General features: G+C 32.3%; 1 protein-coding gene across 4 annotated transcripts in view; it reads right to left on the bottom strand.

Annotated features, from left to right (window-relative positions):
* Herc4 (HECT and RLD domain containing E3 ubiquitin protein ligase 4) overlaps window positions 1-15,958 on the bottom strand; it is a 115,579-nt gene that overhangs the window by 16,446 nt on the left and 83,175 nt on the right. For 3 of the 4 annotated variants that reach the window (XM_077799307.1, XM_077799306.1, XM_026394654.2), the window contains exons 16-20: window positions 13,998-14,117; window positions 6,945-6,968; window positions 4,574-4,672; window positions 2,995-3,162; window positions 2,624-2,767 (exon numbers count right to left, since the gene is read on the bottom strand). In XM_077799307.1, the coding sequence (XP_077655433.1) occupies window positions 2,624-2,767; window positions 2,995-3,162; window positions 4,574-4,672; window positions 6,945-6,968; window positions 13,998-14,117 (555 nt within the window). The remainder of the gene's footprint in view (window positions 1-2,623; window positions 2,768-2,994; window positions 3,163-4,573; window positions 4,673-6,944; window positions 6,969-13,997; window positions 14,118-15,958) is intronic. The other variant, XM_026394655.2, reaches the window with a different exon arrangement.

Below are 15,958 nucleotides of genomic sequence, written 5' to 3' on the forward strand. Positions count from 1 at the left end.
CATTCTCTTTTGTCATACTCACTTGCTAAAAACCACAACCTTGTTCAAATCAACAGTCTTTGTCTTTACCTCTATCCATGCAAACTGGTTTCATTTTAAATTTAGTAACATTAAGCTTCAAGTGAGTCTTGAAGATTGCCAGTCTAATCCTACATTTATTTATATGGTTAACTTATTTTTCCATTCCTTCAGGATAACTTCACACCTTCTCCTTCCTCAAATCTTCTATACATTTTCTGTATCTTAACTCTTTAAAGACTCTGTGTATTATTTCATTGTAAACCAGAATCAGTTCCAAGAATTTTGACAACCTCCTATCAAAATTATCAAGTCATCTGTACACTCACACACACACACATACACTCTCTCTCTCCCACACTCTCCCCCAACCCCTCTTGAGCCTTCCCTCCTAATACAGATCTATATATCTAATTATAGTCAATCCTCCGCTACTACATAAACCTATCCTTTCTTTGCAACTAAAGGATCTTGCTCCTACAATTGACAGCAGTGTTTCTTTCTCAGTAATTAATCACAACATGCAAACATGCTACAATCTCCCACCCAAATTGTTTATTTACTTAGCAGTACTTGGAAATGAACCCAGGATCTGTGCATGCTAGGAAAGCACTCTACCACTGAGCTAAACTCAGCTCTTTTTAAAGTTTTATTTTGAGACAGGGTCTCATTATGTTGCCTAAGCCAGCCTTGAACTAGTCAATTTTACTGTCAAATCCTCTTGAGTACTGGCATGTGCCACCATACCAAGCTAAAAGGTCTCTTCTTGATAAAATATGTACACTATACCCTGATTTTTAAAAATACCAATTTTAAAACACTTTAAAGATTCAAGAATTGCAATACTGGAGTTTCCACATATCCTTCACCTAGGTTTCAGCAACGACAACAGCTTACATGACCATAGACAAAACAATAAAACTGACTTTGGTATATAATATATTGCAGCCTACTTTTATTTGTTAAAAAGAAGGGCTAATTCACAAAATTTATTTTAAAACTAAGTTATAGTTTTAAACTAGTTTATAGGGAGTAAATAAGTTAAATTTTAACTTCTTTAATATCTTATTTTATAGATTTAACTTTGGAACTAAATAAATATTTTATATTCTTCTAAACTAAATTAAACAAGGAATCCCTGAAAATAAAACACAAGTTAATTTAAATGTTTTTATTGGTGGAATAACCAGTATATAAGAATTTCAAGTGATATCAAAACATTATTTAGCTGTGTATCTATTAGCACATAGGATAAGGACAAAAAGAACAATTTAAAAAAATATTTTCGCTAATCATAATATTGGCAGTATTGTTAGATAATAAATGTGTAAGTCTGGAACAGCTTGTCCAACAAGTACACCCTGCATCAAGGGGCTGCCGAGAAGTACTAAAATTACTTCAAGGGAACTAAGCAACAATTTGATGACTCTTCATGGACAAAGACAGGAAAATATGAGCATTAATAAAAATAACATACAATGTATTAAAAAATACCAAATATATTGAAATCCATGAAAACAAAGTAGTACTTGAAAATAAACCAAAAAATGAATTATCAACACTGAGATCCCTAATGAACAGACTTATTTTTTTTTAATATTGTTTAGTTGTCAATGGATCTTTATTTTATTTATTTATATGTGGTGTTGAGAACCGAACCCAGTACCTCACACATGCTAGGCAGGCGCTCTACCACTGAGCCACAACACCAGCCCCCAGACTTATTCTTTTAAAAGATTAGTAACTAAATAGAACCCTTTTCCATACCAACTTGAGAATCAACTCAACCTACTGGAACTAAGGAATCAAACAGTGTAGGGAAAATTCTCTATAAAGAAATATCCAAACTAGGAAATAAAAAAGAAATATTAGAATCACAGTAGCAATATTTGCAACCTCTAACAAATTAAAGCTAAGGTACTGAGCATCAATGACTGTTATTATCACAAAAGACAGCCAGTGAAAGAAAAACTAAATAATAAAGATTTTTATAAATGACATAAATATTCAATTAAAATACCTTTTAACTGAGCTGTGGCAAACTAAACCATTCATTTTACTTAATCATAAGTCAGCAAATTTTTTTTCTGAAAAGAGCCAAATGTAATTATTTTAGGCTCTGTTGGGTTATAACTGCTGAACTCTTCTGTTGTTATAGCTCAAAAGCAGACACAGATAATAGGTAAATGAGTGTGACTTTACCTACAAAAATATATGGTGGCAAGATTTTTGGCTCATATACCATAGTTTGCCAACTCTTCCCAAAAAGAAACATAAATAACTTCTGATGATAAATTAGCTCTTCCCAGAAGAAAAGTTATTCTAAAAATTATGATTCAATTTCCAAACTGAAGTAAACAGAAGGAAAAGGTCAACATTACTTTCAGGGTGACCATTCCTTATTAAATTTTGTGTAATCTGACATACGTGGTAAGCATTAATGTGTTTGACAACTCTTAATCTAATGGTTTAAAATTTTTCAAACTGTATTAAAGCAGATCTCTGAACAAAATATGTCAGGAATTCAGTAATAACTGTTTCTGGGGTAATTTGATTAATCTACGCATATATACAAAGTAGTAAATTAGATGGTTGGATATTTTACCTTATCTGAAAACCAAATGAGCCTGGAATCTTCATAATATCTAAACATGCCATATTTAGGATCCAATAATTCCCTCATGATGAGCAAAAAAAATTCTTTGCGTACCCCTCCTGCATCCACAGCATCTTCTCCAACAAATATAACCTAAAATAGCAAAATGCAAACACTGAATAAACTGTAAGAAAATATGGTAAATTGTGGAGGCCTTGTAACATGCTATATATTACTAATAAGAGTTCAGCAATTTACAGGTTTTTATACATTTTGTAATTATTTTATTTATTAAGTCTCAAAGATACACTAAAAACAAGAAAACTTGAAACAGCTTCTAAATAAAAGTCCCAATTACACAAAAGAATCTGGCAAATTACCTTGAGTGGCTTTTTATAATCTATGTTCTTTGTTTTCCTAAGGACTTCCATTGCATCTCCTACAATATTTTCTCTACGCACCACTAGAATTAAGCAGGGATTCACAGATTCAATCACTGGGAGAAAAAGAGAAGAGACGTTCTGTCTGTGGGCCTGGTCAATAGCCATCTAGAAAACAAAAGATTAAAAATTTTAATAGCAATGCTATGAAGAAGCTACTGTGACTGTATAGGCTAACATCTACCTATCAGTTAGATGGTATGCTATAATTTCAGGAATAATTCCTAAATTATTGAATTCACACAGCATCTAGTTATAGCATAAGAATTTAGTAAACTGACCATAAAGCATACCCTTTTGAAATTTTTTATATTAATGCAGAACTCACAAAATTATTAAGGTAAGCAAGCACAGAACTATACGAATATTGCTAAATCTGAGCACTGTTTTTTCCTAAAGATGTAAAATAATAACTGCAGGGTCAGGATGGAGAGAGAAGAAAAAAAAAAAAAACAAACCCAGAATAAAACAAACCTTTAAAGAGACTATAAAACAATTTGGCCAAGGAAGTACATTGTATCTTGTTCTAAAACAAAATATACCATATTTAAAGCACAAGTCATTAACTTATTTTAAGAAAGAATTTTTTAAAAAAAATACTGGTTTACTAGCTGTTAATATATACAACCCTACAAAATATTTTATCTGGTGATGAAAATGAGCACATCTCTAAAATAATCCCTACTATTTATTATTAAAATGTTTGGAAGGGCTTAGAAAAACAAATGCATTTATCTGAAAAGAATAAAAATTTGGGTGTTTTTGATTTTTTAAAAGTCTTTTTAGAATATTAAATGTTCAAATCTCTTTTTAAATAGTTTCCTTAATCCTTAGCATTTATAGTCATATATTCTATACCTGAGTAAATTCAACATCTTTTTTATTTACAAGTGATAAAGCAAATCTACTGTAACTCTTCAAAGTCATAATGTAAACTAAAATTAAATGTAATATAAACTAAAAATCTTCATTAGGAATGAAAAAAATGCTCAAAAACAGGAAAAATCAGGAAGAAAGAAACAGGAGAGCGGAATAAAAGATTACGATTACCAACCTCAGGAAAAGATTTTATTACTAAAACTTTATTCAAGGAAATTTCATATCCTCCTAACAAGTAAACAGATGCTTCCCACTTGAATATCAACTCATCTCTAGTTATTTATATTTTTTACTATGTATATAAATGACAGAGAACAAAGATTTTGAAACAAGTTAACAATATCAAGTAAACTAGTAAGAAAAATTACATATTTATATAATGAAAAAAATGACATATAATCTTTTAAGGATAAATTATTCTATCTCCATCAGAGCACTTTTTTGTAAGTAGTTCTCATAGGTACACAAGTCTTCTTTCTGGCTAGCTACTCAAGGTACTCTGTAAATGACACACTACAATGTTATCAAATGTCCCCGAAGATTACTGATTATGAGCAAGTATCAAATATTTATTTTTTAAAAACATCACAGAAACAATTTTTAAAATATTGTCAAATCAGATTATTATACAATATTTTACCTGCATCTGTAAAACTGCATCTGTTTGTAACAGAGTAGTTTTTGCTTGGGCATCAAATACAAATGGATATGTACAGATTGTAACAGGGATATCTGCCAACTGGAAATAAAAAATTAATATATTAGTTCAAGTGATTTGCGATATATTTACTGTGGGTGCTGTAATATCTTGTAAAGATGATCACATTCTTGGTTTATTTAGTCATCTAGTTCGGGAATTACGAAGAAAACGTTGCTTATTTCTGAATATAGAATTTTTACTGATAATTACATAAATTACTTGAATAAGTCTAATTCCTAATTTTAGGAGGTAACTATATAGTTAAGAGCCTGTAAAATCATAAATAACAAGTATCTTTTACTTAGCATATGTTAACTCTAAGTTTCAATGAATTAGGTTTATTCTACAATTGAGAGCTTCCATGTTAAATACTATGTCCAGCTCTAACATGTTAAGACAACTATCCTAGCAACTGAAGCCACAGAAAATTAATCACCCCATCCTTCATATAGCAGATACATAGTGAGTGGCATTGCCAAAATTATGAACCAAAGAACATTTTCACACATTTAACATTCAAGATAATTTTTCATTAGTGTTATTATTCTGTTGGCTGTTAAAGTTATGAGAGCTGATCTCAGAGTACCATTAACAGGCATTAAGACACTTTACATTTATTTATCCTAACACAGTGACTGAATGCTATTCTAACAGTACATAAAAATACAAAGAATTATAATCAGCAGTCACACATTCTCGCAGTTAAAGGATGACTATTTCTACCATCTAACCAACAAGGTAATATTTTTGTGTCAGCCCTGAGATAATCTCTGCTATGAGGCTTTCAAAAAAGAATATGAAACAATACCCTTCTTTTTAAGTGACTAGAAAGTTCTTTATATTGTCTGAACCTGTATTTCTATATATCACTTGCTTTTGTTTTGCCTCTGTAGGCAAGTGTACATGGTTTAAATATTTGAGGTTCTAACCATGCTTTCCCTCAATTGTCTTTATTCTGTGCTAAACATTCCCAATTTTTCTGACCATTCTTTTTTTGGGGGGCAGAGGTGTAACCAGGAATTGAACTTGGGGGCCCCTAACCACTGAGCCACATCCCCAGCTTTATTTTGAATGTTACTTAAAGATAGGGACTCACTGAGTTGGCTTACAGCACCTCACTTTTGCTAAGGCTGGCTCTGAACTTGCAATCCTCTTGCCTCAGCCTCCAGAGCCACTGGAATTACAGGTGTGCCCCACTGTGCCCAGCCTAACAATTCTTAAAATAATACTGTTTCCAGCTCTTTCCTATCCTATATCTGTATTATTTTTATTTCTCTCTCTCACCTTGGGCCACCCAAACCAAACTAATCAAATATTGTCTAATCACTTTCAACTTTGTTCTCAATATATAAGACACATGCTAAGTTACATGCATTTTACAGTCAATGATCACTCTTCAATATTTGTATGTGACAAAGTTTGCCTCTATCCTGTATTTGTTTTAACTTAGCTACAGATCATGGAGTCATTTTACTTCTCTGAAACTCAAAAAGATTTAGATATTTCTAAAGTGCCCTTTGGCTTCAAAATAACTTCCTTTTTCTCTTTTTTGTTTTGCAGTGCTAGGATGGAACTCAGGGTTTTGTGCATGCCAGGCAAGCACCCTACCATTGAGCTGTATTTCCAGCCCTGTTTTCAACTGATTTATGTACTTCTGTTTGAGAATGAGGAAGCAAACAATATCAAACCTGTAATTTCAATCTAACTCAAAGTACTTCGTTGGTTCAAATGCTGGGAAAAGACTATCAAATAAATAAACAAAAAAGCAAAGCAAAACCTAACATCTATAACAGAGAAAAGAAGTGCTATAATGTTCCCAAGAGTTAAAAGGTGGTTCAGGGCTACTGATTACTTAAGTCAAACTTGATACATTAAGAAAATACATGAAACAAAGTAAAAAAGATGATTATTCAAAGTTTAATTTAGTGACCATTTCAAATATCAATTATTAGTTTTAGAAATAATCATTTTACATCTCTAAAGTATTCTTTGCTTTATTAGGTAGCCACTTGGCAAATTTTAAAAGTTTTTTTTCCTCCCTAAGGGCACATTGCATTTTACTGGAAGATAAGGAGAAGAGCAACTATTTTTTAAAGCAATCTTATTGAAAGGCATCATGCAGAGTAATGTTAACTAAAGTAAGTTTAAATATTCAGAAAATTCTTCTGAAATGTTATACAGAACAATCTGTATAGACAACTTTTAAAAACACATACACACACACACTTTTTTTTTTTTAAATCACACAAAGGGCAATCTTTGGAAAAACAGTGTATCTATTCTGAACACAAGACTATTACACCAAACTTACCTCAGTTAATCCATGGCTGACATCCTAAAACAGCAGTGCAGAATGCAACAATAATGAGGAAAGAGCAATATTAGTGTCCAAATTTACTTCTATTCAAAGTAGCATTTCATATGCTTTGCTACAGTTGAATATTGAATTAACAAGGTAGAAAATACATCTACAACAAAACTTACCCTTCCTATATGCCCCTTATGTAAGTGTAACAGTTTGTTTTAGGTATCCTGTGATCCTAAAATTATCAAAGCCTGAATATAATAAAATTTGGTTTCAGCAAATAAGTATCCCCATTTGTAGAATTTAGGTAGAACAAGGAAACTAGTCCTAAACCTGATATCATCTTGAAGAAATAATTTTATGGCTCAGATTCTTTACTGAGAAAATATCTCTGACTTTAAAAGCCTTGGTTAATCTGGACAAAGTCAAGTGTTTAACACATTAAAATGCTACATGGAGACAACCTGAAGGATAATAAGCCACCACTCGTTTTTATTTGCCAAAAACAAGTTAAAAAAAATACAAGATTTTTTTTTATCTTGAGGTATTTATTGAATGTTAAAAAAAACAAGATATTTTATATTATGTATTTTAAAAAACCAAACACAGATGAAGTGTTAGGATTTCATGATCTAAACTGGACTTCACTAAGGATGCTTTAAACATCAATGATTTTTTATTTTAGTTTTTGTAAAAAGGGGCATAATACAGAATTACTCTGAGACGATATAAAGAAAAAATACTGAACATTAAGGCAACTCAAATAAAAAGGGTGGTCTTGGCAGTCAAAAGAGAAATAAATGTTTCTAAATTATGTTTGATGATCTAATGCATAGAGCAAGAATATGACATTATGATCACTCCAAGAATTCCTGCAACACATTAATGTCTTTAAAAATGATAAGGGAGCTTTAAAAAAAGCAAAATAAACATTAGTGTTGTAAATGATGGATTTTTCTGGGAAATACTACAGCTACAAGGGAGTACAAATATACTTTAGTCAACATCCTTATTTTATTAAAGGGGGAAGAAACTCAACCTAGGCAAGTTAAATACTGGTATATCTTCCCAAAGCTCCTCTATTCAGCTGTTCCACAAGTCTATCTTTTTATTTATTTTGCTGGTGAGCAGGTCATGTTGCTATTTCAGCAGCTATCCACAGACAATATGCAACAACTTAATTCCATAGCACAAATACAGTGATGATTCAGGCATAGCACCATTAATATTGAATAAGTAAGATTTGTGACATATATTATGTGGTATCAAAGGCTAAAATTCTCACAAATTTACCCATTATTTTTGTTAGTACAAATGGTCCAAGGCAGTTGGGTGCAGAACACACACCTATAATCCTAACGATTTGGGAGGCTGAGGCAGGAGGAATGCAAGTTCAAAGCCAGCCTCGGCAACTTTTAAAGGGCTAAAGGATGGGCGAAGTAGCACATGCCCATAATCCCAGGGGCTCTGGAGGCTAAAACAGGAGGATCTCGAGTTCAAAGCCAGCCTCAGCAATGGCGAGGCGCTAAGCAACTTACTGAGACCTGTCTTTAAATAAAATACAAAATAGGGCTGGGAATGTTGCTCAGTGGTCAAGTGCCCCTGAATTAGATTCCTGGTACCAAAAAAAGGGGGGGGGGGCTAGAGATGTGGCTCAGTGGTTAAGCTCTCCTGAGTTCAATCTCTGGTACAAAACAAAACAAAGTCTAAAGTCATTTGGATCTGGTACGTGTCTCACCTAAGTATATTCCAGTTTTTGAAAAAAAATAAATCTTAAAAAAACAACTTGAATCTCACTGTAATTCAAACATGATAGACCCAATTTAGACCCTTCTATATTTTATGCTGAATGTGTCAATTTTTATTTGCTATATATTGATATGCATGTATAGTAATGAAATGTATAAAAGGGGAAGAAAAATGGCAGAGTTTGGTAGTTACCTACTAATGAAGGTGTTTTCATAAGCAATTGAAGAGCAAAGTTAAATGAGGGTATGAGATGTGCAAGTCAGTACAGAATCAAGGAAGTAGAGAAAAACCATCAAATAGCAGAAGATAAAAAAAGAGAAAAAGACAAAACATACATGCTCCTTTTATGTTGCCAAAGGGTCACAAGCAGAGGGAGATAAAAAGCAAAGGAACCCAATTGTGTATTTTCACACATCAAAATCAGAACCTTGGGAACAAAACCACAGACTAGATAGGACAGGAGAATGGAAGGGGATGAGGTGGAAAATTAGGAAATCTCAGCAAAACAAAAGGACATATCCCTTAGCTGAAATGTTTGGGACCAGATTTGGGAATATTGCATACACTTTACTGATTGAGTAAACCTAATTTGAGAGTCCAAAATCCAAAGTACTCCAAAGTCCAAAACTTTTTGAGCATCTTTGGATTCTGAAATTAACGATGATCAACCTGTTTAAGGAAAGTCAAGAACTTAGTTATTAAGATTTAGGAATCATAATGGATTCTTGATGGATTCTTAAAAGTCCTTGACTGGAAAAGAAAGGTAATGGGGGGGGGGGAGAATCCCAACAAATTATGGCATAAAGACAAAATAATTTTCTTGTAGTATTTAGCACAAGATAAAGCTTTATATTTATATATGTATATAAAATTATGACTTTAAAAATAAATTTTATTATATTTAACATATACAAGATGTGTGTATGCATACATAATAAAATGGTTACTAAGAGAAACAAGTTTCTTACTATTGTTCGTCATTATGTTCTATCAAAGAATATTTTAAACTTTTTCTCACTGAAGCAATGAAATTATTTCAAGACCATAACTGTAACAGTACACAAATTTGTGTGTATAAGTACGTAAGTACATATGTGCACATATGTATAGATATTCATATGTATATTCAAATACATATACACTATATTATCACAAAACAGATTCTTTAAAACTTGATTTATAGGGTCAACATGGCATTCAACCCAGTATTAAGACTAGTAATGAAAGTATAATCTTATTTGGAAAGAGAGATCATTAAGAGTTCTGTGTTAAAGTATGTTGCACTCTCAAAAAAAAGTAGTTCTCTGAGGTCAGATGTCATACTATAGATTAAAAAATTATTTAAAAATTGTATGAAGACCTTTAAAGTAGGTTGTCAGTCCTTCATTCCCAAAGAGAGATCAAAACAAACCAAAGTCATGGATTCTGGATTCTGATTTCTATTAAATCCACTTTGAAAATTAAATAAAGAACAAGCTTTCACTGCCACAACCACCTATTTAAATTCATGTCTGTCAGTAAATGGAGAGAAGGAAAAGTGTGTGGGTAATTCTCAAGTATGTTAACCATATAATAGATTTAAGAGAATGAGAAGGCAAAGAGGACCCAGGAACAAAAAGGTAGACCTTAATGCCTTGCTCTTATCGGAAAACAGTAGTGCTGAAATAGCTCCCTAATGAAATTCAATTTGATATGATAATCACTATCACTATATACTACAGTGAATTTGGATGACAGAACTATCAAACTGAAAAGTGAACATTCAAACAATACCTTTTCCCCACAGTACAATTACTTTAAAAAAAAAGTATCACAGGTATCATTTCTATTAACTTGGTCAAATGCATGTTGTTTATGATTTATATTAACAGATATAAATTTTGGTTAAAGGACAAGTGATATAATTCACAGTGATCTTGGCTGCTCAAAGACCTATGGTGCCCTAGGTAGTATGTCATGGGCAACAATTTTTCTCAGTGTTTCCAAGACATGGTTTCTCAAACTGGGTTTGTAGATGCCCAGGAGATATATGCTTAGAGAGTTTATGAGTGCTCTGGGATGGTTTTAAATTTAGTGGTTTTTTGGATCAATAACAAAAAATTTTAGTCAAACTTAAAACTAAGACAATTTATATCCTATAAATATATATCCTTTAAACTTATATCCTATAAATATTATAAACATCCCAGAATTATAAAAAGCCAGTACTGCATGAAATTTCAATGCCTGCAATGGTTCTATCATCCAACAAGATGTAATTGTGTAAGACTTTATACTTAAATGATGCAATCTATGAAGAAAAGACAAATGAATATCACATCTCATTCTAAAGGCAAATGTTTCTTTATTGTACAGACACAAAAATGCAGCAAGAGGACAGTTATCAGACACTTCAAAAAAAGACTACTGCCAAATGAACAACCTGTGTCAGCCTGCCAGTAGTAATAAGCACCATTTAGTAAGACTTAACTATATGCCAGGAACTACCTTAAATACTTCAGAGAGATCAGGTCACTTATCTCAACTGTATATATATATATATATATAGTAGGTACTATTACCTTAAAGAAATCAGATGATGGACACAGAACTGAATGAATGCTTAGGTAGAATTTGAACTTAGACACTCTTAGATTACACTGCTTTCTACCAATGTTTATGTTGTGAGCTGGAATTCCTAATCAGAAGATAATAATTCTCCACATCAAATTAATTTGAAATAAAAATATGTAGTGTTATTTACAGTTATAAATTTGTTATGATTTTATAGTTCTTTTAAGAGCTTAGGAATAGAGTTTAGAACTAGTTTAATGTGTGTAAATATTTATTTAAGATAATCATACAAATATGTAAGTAAACATAGGGCTTCTTAAGAAGTTGTTTTTCTCTAAAAAGGTTTGTCACTACAGCTTCAAAAATGCTGTTCAAAGACCTATGGTGCCCTACGTAGTATATCATGGGCAACAATTTTTCTCAGTGGTAAACAAATTTAATTACTTTTACACTGTAGTTAAGCATCTGTTATGTCCTGTAGAATGCCATTTCAGTATATTCAAAGATAAAATATGAGCCCCCAAACAAGTCTTGCTGAGGAAAGGTTAAAAAACTCAAGAAATAAGTTATTTCTACTTCTCTCACAGGTGCTTTGAAAGAAGAGTTTTGCCTAGGGTAGAGATTTTATTAAAATAGGAAAGGAAAAAGGAAATACTTGTTCAAAACTTTTCTGAGGTTAGTTATTTTCTTGTTTAAAAAACTATCCCTTCCAGGTACCAGTTGACTTTTTTGCTCATCTTCAAAGCAGACCTTCCCATGGTTGTTGATACTGCTTTCTATATTCCAATTTTCTTTTTTAGCAATACCCCAACTCTAGAATGCCATTATCAAGATTACTAATAACCTTGTAACCAAATTCACTGCTTAATTCTACAGTTTTGTTCTCTTTCTGAGCAGCATTCAACACAGGCTCTCATTACTTTTTAGTTTTGGTTTTCAAAACACTCCTATTTTTTCTCCTACCTCACCTGCCACTCCTTTTTAATCCCCTAGTAGATTTCTCTTCTTTCCTCACCTTATAGCCAATTTATCAGTGATTTTTGTCCTGACACTTGTCCCATTTACCTTCAAGAAGTATTCCAAATCCATTTCCTTCTTTAGTCTACACAACTGCTATTTTAGTCAAACCCACCATTCTCTCTCCCCTAGTTTTCTAAAATAGCCTTTTCACTGGTCTCCCACTTTTGCCCTATTTCCCATACTTCATTCTCTACACTGCCCATGAAATGATCAAAAATATAAATCAGATTATACTTCCCACTGCTTACCAATGATTTATCATAGTAAATTTTATTAGATAAAATTCCAATTCCTAATCCCAATTTACTAAACTCTTCATGATCTGGTCTCTTTTCATTTCTCTGACTCCCCTTCACCCAATATTTTAGCTGTATATACTGACTTTGTCTTTTAAACATGTTAAGTTTATTCGCACCTATTGTTTTCCACTAGATTTTCATTTTCTTGAAATTCTCCCTACTCTGATCTAACAAAGTTGATCCTTCTCATCAGACTATTACTCATACTTTGGCAGACAAGTATTTTCTGATGGCCCAACCTCAAAAATATTCTTCACAATGTTCCCTTGATTTTAATTCTCTGCATAGTATATATTATTCACTGATATTTTTTGCTTTGATTAATGTTAATCTTGCCCATTAGATTATGAGTTCCATGAAAACTTGGGCCCTTATGTGTCTGGTTTACCAATGTATTTCAAATAGTTAGTACCTCTTACACAGGAGATTCTCAATAAGTATTTGTTGAATGACAAATAAATAGATCTAAATCTAAAAAATGGCCATAAACCTGATCTCATCTTCCAGTGATTCTAGAGAAGAAAACAAACAAACAAACAAAAACCCAATGAGTCTCTCCTAGTCAAGTACCAAGGAAAGGAGAGATGTTCTACCAGTGTTTTAATTCTTAAAAGTGAGAGTATCCTAAAAATAACATGCAAACCAAGTTCAAAAAGTACTGTCCTTTTTAAAAAATCTCTACCTGACACATTCCAGACACTACCAGAATTGCTGGTGAATAAACTGCCAAGAATGTTTAATACAAAAGCTTATAGGTGGTGCCCAGCAAGCAACAAAAACCACTTCTATAACCACTGGATACAAATTACCTGCTCTGGAAGCAGAAAAGTTGACTTCAAGTATATTAAAATGGCTAGTAAACATAAATATTAAAGCTTCTTTGTATCTAGCTATTTACCCATTTCTAAATTAAAATTACATGTGCCTAATTAAAGTTTTATAAAGTTAAGCTACTATTTTAATGGAACACTATTTATTAAACACTTAGCTAGATGCAAAGAAGTATGCAATATATGAATATACATAAATAATCTAAAATAAAATTAAACACATAAAAGGAAAAATCGAAAACAGAATCCTAGAGTTTTCTTCTGATTTTGAAGCACTGGTCCCACAACAATAACACCTTCTTAGAGTTCTATTATCAGAGACTCTAGTATTCTCAGCATTAGAGAAACAAGAAGCTCATAGAAAACAAATAAGAGTTGAAAATTCATGTCACATTTGCATTTTTCTTTAGAAAAATGTAATCTGTCTCTGTTTTGTCTTTGGTAGAAGAGGAGGATGTTTGCTTACAAATATAGCTACTCCACTGTAATGTGTTTTTATTTGAAAAATAAGCTCTGAAAAAACTTGAGTGTTTCAAAAACACTCGTTACTTTCATATTAGAGCAAATGACATACAAAAATGAAATCACACAATGCATGGGAAACATACCATTCCATAGGCCTGCTGCTGGACCCAATTGATATAATCATTCCTTATGTCTATCAATTCTTGTACTTCATGGATATAAAATTTATCATACTGTATAATCTGTCCTGCCTTCTCATTTACCTAAAAAAAAAAAAAAGTATAATTAAGTTTAAAATCAATGACAGAGACTGAAAAATGTTTAATTAGAAAAAGCCTTTGGTGATTTCTTAGCTAATTTTCACTTCCTGTAAAAAAATAATTACTGAGTGCCTACTATATGCAATATGCTAGTTAAGTGCTACCATATTCATAGATGTGACAACTGTATTCAGTACACAAAACTAATAGAAAAGAGGGATGTAAATATCTTTATAACCATAAGATGGAACAAAATATATATAATTAAGGTATATTAGAATAAACTAGAAACTATAAGGACTTCAGGTTAGAGTAAGGGACTTAAATAACAGTACTAATAGCTAATGCTTGTTAAGTGTCATAATCTATCTAACATCTCATTAGAATAAACTTTAAGTGGTGACATATAGATAAGATGTGAAAAATGAAGAGGGTACAGATTATCACCCCACAGATTACCTGATAATTACAAAGGGAGAAATAACTCTTTACAATGTAGAGAATGACCTTAACCAAGCGATCAAAGTAATCATTAACAATACTGGGATAATTAAATGCTGTGTTTCTAATAATAGTGCAAAAAAGGAAAAGAAAACTTGAATTTAATCAACTCTTGTGATCTAAATTCCAGTTCAGAGGAGATGTAAGGAATTACATCCATGAAAAAACAACCAGAGAAATCCAGATTGTGGGACTTTTACTATTTGCCAGGACTTGTAAAAAGTCAAGATAATGGGGATAGAAAGGAGAGAGTTGTTTCAAATTAAACGAGAGTAGAGGAATTCTGGGGGTAGATATGGCAGAATAATTTGTAATTAATCCATCTGACAAAAACAATTTACAAACTCTGGACCATATATAATAAAGCAAATATATAAAAATACTGGAGAGCAGCCCAAATAAGGCAAAAAAAAAAAAAAAAAAAGGGCATGGAAACAATTAATTACCTACAGAAAACATATTTTACTCCCAAATCAGCATGAGCAGTAGGAGATAAGAGATCAGGCAGAAAACAGACATCTTACCAGAGAGGAGCCATACATACGTCAGAGAGATAGGGACTGCTGGCCTGGCCAGAGAATGAGGAAGGAAAAAAAATCATAGAAAGGAATCCAGAGGGGAAAGCCCCCAAATCTGCATGTAGTTTCCCCTCACCTCTTTGGCAAACTCTTAAAACATGAATACATATGGTGAGACTTCGGGGTGGGGAAGATACCCTCCAACAAACAAAAGAAAGCAATCCAAAGTATATAAAATATGTTCCCTGTCCATAATGGAATTAAAAATCGGTAAGAAAAAATATATTTGGAAATTCCTCATAACCTTACTTCCACACAAGACACACTAAAGATGCAAAGAAGAATCTGGCTCCTAGAGGGAAGAGGGGCACAACTCTTAAGTCCCATCTTAAGATTCAGGTACACATAATTTAAATAAGAGCAAGAAAAAGAAGACTTTCTTTCCCCTCCCCTCTATCAATCTTGAAAGCACCAAGTAACAATCAACTCAAGTATACTACTGATGAGGGAGAAGAGTGAGAAGAGAAATCCCTCTATGGAGCAGGCAAGCAGAACTAGAAAAGAACTCTTTAACACCCACTTTTACTCTAAACCCAAAGCAGTATCTGGGGAATCTGAGGCTTGTGGTGCAATTACAGTAACTAAAATAAACAAACAAACAAACAAACAAACAAACAAATAAATACTCAATTCCAGCTTAACTCCTGATTAGACTGACTTAATTGCCACACTAATAGCCAGAAAGACCAGGTATACCCATTTACAGGCTTTGAATTTACTTCAGCTCGTACTTTATTGCAGCTCAAACTTATGAAACATACCAAA

This window comes from Urocitellus parryii, chromosome 5, assembly GCF_045843805.1.
Source record: "Urocitellus parryii isolate mUroPar1 chromosome 5, mUroPar1.hap1, whole genome shotgun sequence".
Lineage (NCBI taxonomy): Eukaryota > Metazoa > Chordata > Mammalia > Rodentia > Sciuridae > Urocitellus > Urocitellus parryii.